Source organism: Filicampus tigris, chromosome 2, assembly GCF_054856515.1.
Source record: "Filicampus tigris isolate MCC_2025a chromosome 2, RoL_Ftig_1.0, whole genome shotgun sequence".
NCBI lineage: Eukaryota > Metazoa > Chordata > Actinopteri > Syngnathiformes > Syngnathidae > Filicampus > Filicampus tigris.
The window spans coordinates 10,248,862-10,256,308 of NC_141218.1; the positions used below are offsets into that span (position 1 = coordinate 10,248,862).

At 40.2% G+C, this 7,447-nt stretch overlaps 1 protein-coding gene across 2 annotated transcripts; it reads left to right on the top strand.

Moving 5' to 3' along the window:
- The first annotated feature begins 52 nt into the window (after positions 1–52).
- On the top strand, positions 53–7,447 carry LOC147151340 (P2Y purinoceptor 4). 2 transcript variants are annotated; one of them, XM_086024102.1, is made up of 2 exons: positions 53–201; positions 1,962–7,447. In XM_086024102.1, the coding sequence occupies exon 2, from the start codon at positions 2,058–2,060 to the stop codon at positions 3,138–3,140; it is 1,083 nt and encodes a 360-aa protein (XP_085880228.1). In that variant the 5' UTR covers positions 53–201; positions 1,962–2,057; the 3' UTR covers positions 3,141–7,447. The 2 variants fall into 2 exon arrangements, with proteins under 2 accessions (XP_085880228.1, XP_085880229.1); XM_086024103.1 differs by having other exon boundaries at positions 1,992–7,447.

Here is a 7,447-nt window from a genome sequence, read left to right on the forward strand (position 1 = left end):
ATAACTCCGTGGCGTGTCTAATGCACTCCAGGCAGGCCTGCCAACATCAGCTCCTGACTTTGCACGGAACAGTGATCTGGCCGGAAAAAAACAAAACAAAAAAAGATTATGCCAAGGAGCACCGCAGGGGGCATGTGGGGGGTCCCTTGCCGTCCCAAGTGGAGAGGACTTCGTGGAAAGCACGAACCCTGAATTCTGCAGGTACAACCCAACTCTTTACAAGCACACGATGAACACGCAAAATCGTTTCAAGGGCTCCGTTAGGACACGCTCTCTGTTGGATTTAAATTTGTCACACTCCAACTATGTGTACGCTTGGAATGCATGGAACAATCTCGGAGTAGTTTTTGGAACATGCATGGGCGTTTGGACGAATGATCAGAAGTTACTTAGTTACTCTTCGTTTTACGGCTAAGCTACATACATTCATTGTCATATTTTAAAAGTAACATGATATGAGTGGCATCATTGTTTTAAAGTTGTTGCCTAGTCGGTTTTCAACCATGAGCGGTCCAAGGTACACCTGCGGTTTCAACAAGATCCAATACGAGATTTGTAGCAATGATTAAACATTTCAAAATATATTACAATGCTGTTTTTGATTGGCGCAGGATTGGGCATGCGATATCATGCGGGTTTTACGCGATGGCGTCAAAACAATTCCCGTTATTTCGGTTACCTCATTACGTCACTATTGTACGATAATTTAAAAACACGTATTAGTAAAGAAATACAGTACATTATTTGACATTTTCATTACTAGGAGTTTATGACTGAATTCCTCAGATTCTAAATCCAGAGTTGTGAAAACCACTCACGTCACAGATAGTTTTTCCAACACGTGACTGTTATTTGTTCTATGTTGGACATGGATTGAAACGAACATTCTATTAAACTGACTTGTTTATTTTTGCTTTCTGTGTAATCCTAATCAGGTCATATCGGCTTCGTTATAAATGTTTCAGTCCGCTTAGATGTGCCACAATGAGTGCTAAAAAGTTCTAGAGACATTTAGAATGCAGTGGTGCTGGCAGTCAGTTCCATCGAAGAAGGTCCTATCTCAAGCCATGGCGAGGTTTCAATCAGGAAGTTCTGAGAATGAAGTGACCACTGAGTTAAAATGCCATCAGCCAATTACAGCAGAGAGACTGGAAGACTCACAGAAAGTCATACTGCTCTCTCCAATCCAATCCGGGGTCATAATAGTTTGGGATTTTTCATTGTAATTCGTTTTTATTTCATTTTGACTTTTGTTGTTTAGATTCAGTTAGTTTTAATTAGTTTTTAGAGCAGGTTTGTTACTTTGTAGTTTTTTTTTTTTCCAGAAATGTCTGCATTTTAGTTTAGTTTTTAGTAGTTTTAAGATTAATTTTAGTTTGTTTTATATATCTAAATGTATGGAGTATTTGTCGAGTTGAGTGCAAGAGTAATAAAGTCACTAAGTATTCTGTAATAAAGTGAGGTAAACTACAAATCTCAAACGACTGACCTTTCAACTTCTGTACAGAAGTACAGCAATACTGAAATAAATACATTCAAAATGAACTCAGAAAGCTTATACTGTACTATGTCGTCGCTGTCCTGTGAAAAACACTTATATCCAATTTTGGATTTTTTTTTTTTTAATTCACGTTATACGATTCTGTTACGCGGAAACACCATTCAAGTAAAAATAAGAAAATTGAAAAAAAAAACAAAAAAAACCTTCATAAGTGTATTTCACAGGACAGCGACGATGTGATGGTGTTGACGAAATACTGCCAAAAATAATGATAAAGCAAAAACTAAGGATGTTTTCGCTACATCATTATAAATATTTTTAGTTACTTTTATAAACAAGACATATTTTATGTTTTGTTTCTTTTTTTTTCTTTTTTTTTTAAAAAAGCACTTCATGTTTCTTCACTCGATACTTTAGTTACATTATTTTCATTAACTGAAATAACCTTGATCCAATCCAGGCAAACGTTATCTCCGTGTGCGCACCTCAGAGCCTCCTCACCCTCGGATGTTTCACTCTACACCTCCTGACCGGATGCGGCAGACCGGCGGTCACCATGGCAACGCCGGCATACACCCCGGCGCCGTCCAACCAGTCTGTGACGTTCACGTCCGTCTTCAACGCCAGCTGCCGCTTTGATGAGGAATTCAAGTACATCCTGCTGCCCGTCTCCTACGCGCTGGTCTTCGTGGTGGGCTTGGCGCTCAACGCCACCGCCCTGTGTACCTTCGTCAAGATGCGCCCGTGGAACCCCAGCACCGTCCTCATGTTCCACCTGGCGCTCTCCGACTTCCTCTACGTGCTGTCGTTGCCCACGCTCATCTACTACTACGCCAACCGCAGCCACTGGCCCTTCGGTGTGGCGGCGTGCAAAGCGGTGCGCTTCCTGTTCTACGCCAACCTCTACTGCAGCATCCTGTTGCTCACCTGCATCAGCCTGCACCGCTACATGGGCATCTGCCATCCCATCAAAGCGCTCAGCCTGGTCAAACCCCGCCACGCCCACCTGGCCTGCGCCGCCGTCTGGACGGCGGTGGTCGTCTGCCTGGTGCCCAACTTGGTTTTCGTCACCACGTCCAGGCGAGACAACGACACCCTGTGCCACGACACCACCAGCCAGGATTCCTTCGAAGAGTACGTGGACTACAGCTCGGCTGTCATGGCGCTTCTCTTCGGCGTGCCCTTCCTGGTCATCTTGGCGTGCTACTGCCAGATGGCGCGAACCTTGTGCCGACCCAGGCGGGGCTTGTCGGCCAACGCGACCTCGCGGCAGAAGTCCGTCAAGCTCATCGCGGTGGTGCTGATCGTCTTCGCCGTCAGCTTTGTGCCCTTCCACGTCACGCGCACCGTCTACTACTACGCCCGCGTGCTGCAGCTGGATTGCCGTACCCTCAACATCGTCAACTTCACCTACAAGATCACCAGGCCGCTCGCCAGCGTCAACAGTTGCATCGACCCCATTTTGTACTTCCTGGCCGGCGATCACTACCGTACTAAGATGCGCTCTGCGCTGACGGGGAGAAGGCAGGCCACCAGGAGCCAAGCGCCCACTCAGGCTCCGGCGAATAAGAACACGTGCATAGCTCTTGTATACAAGAGCGTGGACGCTAAAGTCAACTGTGAAGCGCAAAGGTTGTAGAAAGTGGAGCTATCGTTTTTTTGTTTTGCACTGAAAGCGGAGTCAAGTCGTTGGTGTACCCCGTGTCCCCCTTGAAATCAGCTCGGATTGACGACAGTTACCCTGGCAAGGACGAGCCGGAGAAAATGGGTAGCAAACAAAATCGAACCCACTCGCTGTGGATTTTGAGCAGATTGGGTGACTTTTACCCAAGCTTGGGTTAATTGTTTGGACCCAGCAGATTTCGTTGAAAATTGGGTTTGGCCGGTCGCCATTTTGGACGGTTTAGTGCAGTGTTTTTTGAGTCAAGGCACATTTATTTCATTGAAAAAAATCCCACAGCACACCAGCTGAAATTGTGAAAAAAAAAAGCTTATTTTAACAATATAAGTGTTATATTGTTTATATAAGCATTTTTTAACATTGAAGAATGACGTTATAACGTCTTGAATAGGAATTAAATAAACACAATAATATATATATAATATATATATTTTTTTTATAATCATATTGATACTTACTCAGTGTGAAACATGGGCCTGTTTGGATAAACGTGCGTCACTAATTCGCTTGTCTCAAAACAAAGACAATTAGCTCCCTGCTGCTGCTGCTGCCACCTGCTGGTATGGAAGAGTACTACAATGTAGTAAAGACATGATTACGCTGCCAGGCGCTAGTCCGCACAAATTAGAGAATTTCCCACGGCACACCTGACAATATCAATAGCACACCAGTGTGCCGCGGCAGAGTTTGAAAAACACTGGTTTAGTGTACTGAAAGTTGAAGTCAATTTAATGTAACGTTCTTAAAAAAAATCAATGGCGGCAGGTGGATGGCTCGGTTTGTGACTTCACTAAGTGATTGGGGTTCAAATCCTGGGCGAACGGTAACATCCAATTGGGTCCCTTGACAAGATCCTTCACGACAGGGGTGCCCAAGTCTGGTCTTCGAGAGCCTCTATCCAACCTGTTCTAGATGTCTTCCCTCCTCCAACACACCTGATTCAAATGATCAGGATCGTTATCTGGCTCCTGCAAAGCTTGCTGATGAGACGTGTTGTGTCAAATTTACAAGACATGTTTATTTTGTCAGTTTAGTGCCGACAAACAAAAAGTGAAATTGCTAAAACGTTTCCGTCAACTGAAATAAAATTGAAAACAAGAAGTGAATAAATAAATAAATAAACGTAACCAACCGAAACTACTTTGTGAGTTCACAAAACTAAACCAAACTTGAATTTAGCGAAAATCGTCACTTTCATTTTGTTTTCATTCATTTCACCAATCTCCTTGTGTTGATTTGAAATCATTTATTTTGCTTTTAGTTGATTCTCCACCCATTCCTCCAATCTTAGTTCCTTGTCGTTTTCTACCCTCTTGTAGCTGAAGGTAGTCACGGAAACACCGCAGCAGATCTCATTGCGATGCAACCGCAATCATAATCATATTGTTAAACAAACACCTCCCTGACTGTGTTAGAACGTATCGGAACTCTTATTGCGGGTGTACCTAATGTTATGACCTGCGAACTGCACAGAACGCTTGCCGCACAGCTGCCAGCTGTTTTTGTCTTTCACTCTGACATCTGTTCATTTCCCCTCTCAACGAGGGGCGCAAACGGGGTTTGGAACATCGCGTATCTGGAACTGACTCCTCCAAACCTCCTACACACGATTCTCTTATTAGTTTTGGGACTTGGAATTGGTCGGGTAAGCAGTGTTGAAACTTTTGTCAGTATTAGGCCAATACCTGTTTTTACATGAGAAAACTCACTTGATGAACCTCCCCGTTTTGATTGGATGACATTAAAGTCGCAAATGCGCATGTTGTTGTTGTCTTGGCTGTGTTGTAGTTCTAGGATGTGTGCAACAAATCAACTATAATCACCCTATTGTCCTAGTTACTGTATTGAATGTGAATGTCAAACGTTTACCCCGAGTTAATGGGGAAAGATTTTGAGCACCCCAGACTAGTCAAGAAATCAGACAGCAGAGATGAAGAAAACAAATCTACTCATCGTACTTAATTAAAAAAAAAAAAAAAAAAAAAAAGATCGCCACCATCGTCAGTGAGGCGGCGCCCTGTTCATTGTGCAAACAAACCTGCAAGTATGAACAGTTAAAACATAAAAATGAACGTTCATATTTGTGACAATTACTGATGTTAGTTTAAGCTTTATGCTGTAAAAGCATAAAACATAAAGAAAAAAAATCTCAAAAAGATGAAGGAAAGTAACTGAGACTTGAGGCCTTTCTGAAGTGTTGGAAACAACTACTTTTGTCCACTTTAACAATTTATTCACTCCGACTTTTTCTGAACTGTGACATCAGACGTGACACGTCTGAAGACATTTTCCCAATGAATGATTTCTGACTCCAAAAAGTGATTATCCAAAATGTTATTTGATATGAGCACCTGGACAAATGTTTTCCAGTATCTTGTCTGCATGAATTCCCAGTTTACACAGTCACTCTCTGCACATTTCTAACTTCTCTCGAATAACAGCTCAGCTCCACCCCCTGGTGGTATGATGTAGAATTCTGAATGATCAGACTTTTTGATAGTGAAGGACCCAGTGTTGGGTGATGTGTTTGTTTTTCTCTTGCCATTTGAACTGGAATTTCAATCTAAGATATTTTGGGTTTGTTTACATAGATTTTTCCCCCCTCTCAACTCAAACCAAAATGGCTAAAAAAATACCACACAACTGATTATTTTTTTGTCATTCAAAAATCTAATTCAGGTGGAACAGATGCTTTATCTTGTTATTTTTGTGCCGTCTGAGTTTGAATTTGCATTTCAGATCATGAACGTTTTCAACCTCAATTCCACAAATTTTTTACAATATAAAAATTAAAAGCAAATAATAATAATAATAATAAGTTTGAATTGAAGACGTTAAATTTAATACATTGAATATTTTTAGAATTTTTTTTTTCATTTATCATTAAACCATGGTCAAATGATACTTAAATCCAACACTTTGTTTCTGAATGTGTAATTACACAGGTACTATTGTGTAATTACACATTCTGAAACACTGTCATAATGATCATTTTAGACGGTGGTTGGTGTAATTGCTTATTGACATTTCATCACACCGTATCTGCACATTATAAGATATATTTATTGGTGCCGTTTCTGCCGATAATTAAATGTAAATATAAATAAAGTACATTATGGGTCGGTTGATTTTGCTGAGAGCAGTCATGGCTCTTTTAAAGTTCTGCACGAACCGATTAATTAACTCTATTTAACGGACACAAACGACTGCTCTTTCATGAATCGTTTCCTCAGGATTTCCTTCTAGCTTAACATTCATCTCTATTATTATTTTTTTTTTTTAATTATAGTTCTGAATCAATAAATTATTTGTTCCTAGGCTGTTACAGGATGTGGCTGTCATTAAAATGGTAAAATTATACTTAAAGTCAAATACTTTGTTACTGAATATGTTATTATACATTTATTACTGTGTAATTATACTTATATTTATTCATAGGCAGCATATAACCGGTAAATACATTTTAATAGTGCACAAACACACTGTAATGGCACTCAGGGGGTTTGAATGGTTTTAGACTATACTATAGATGTGTAATTACACATTAACAAACAGATGATTGCTAGAAAATTGTGATGAAGTCTCTTTAATTAGCATTTTCCTTTAAGACACAGTTTTGGATTCACATTGGTCTTTAATATTAGTATTTTATTATTATTCTGCAAACGGCAGTGAGAAAAGGATGTGATGTTCTCAGATTTCTGCGCTCAAGGACATGAAGGACTATTATGATCAAAAACTTGATTCGTGACATTTGCGGGAGAAAAAAACATGCTTGCTTTTTGTGTCCTTCCACAAGTATGAGAAAATAAATTGGCTGTGGAGAGCACGTGTCACACGTCTATTCAGCGCAAATAGCCTCGCCGTGCTGCACTGTATTCATAGCAAAATACATTTCCATCAGCTTTAAGTCCATTTTGTCAGAGGACCTTCAAAGATGCATTTTCGCCTTTTTTATGCCGCAGAAATGCCAATAAATATATGGCGAACTCCATCATAAAATGTATTTTTTATTATTATTGTGAATGTATTTAATCAGAATTGTACACATTTGTCCAGATTTTGTGTAAAAATACAGCATGGCATAACTATTGTCAACTACCATGAGGTCAATCTAATTTAATGAATGCGGAAATTTAATTCACAAAAGTCGTTAGTACATTGCATTTGTTATCGGAGATAACATTTTTTGGATAAATTGTATTAGATTGTGCAAGTAAGTGTATGTTGTTTACATATATGAATGTAAATGCCATCCTCTGCAT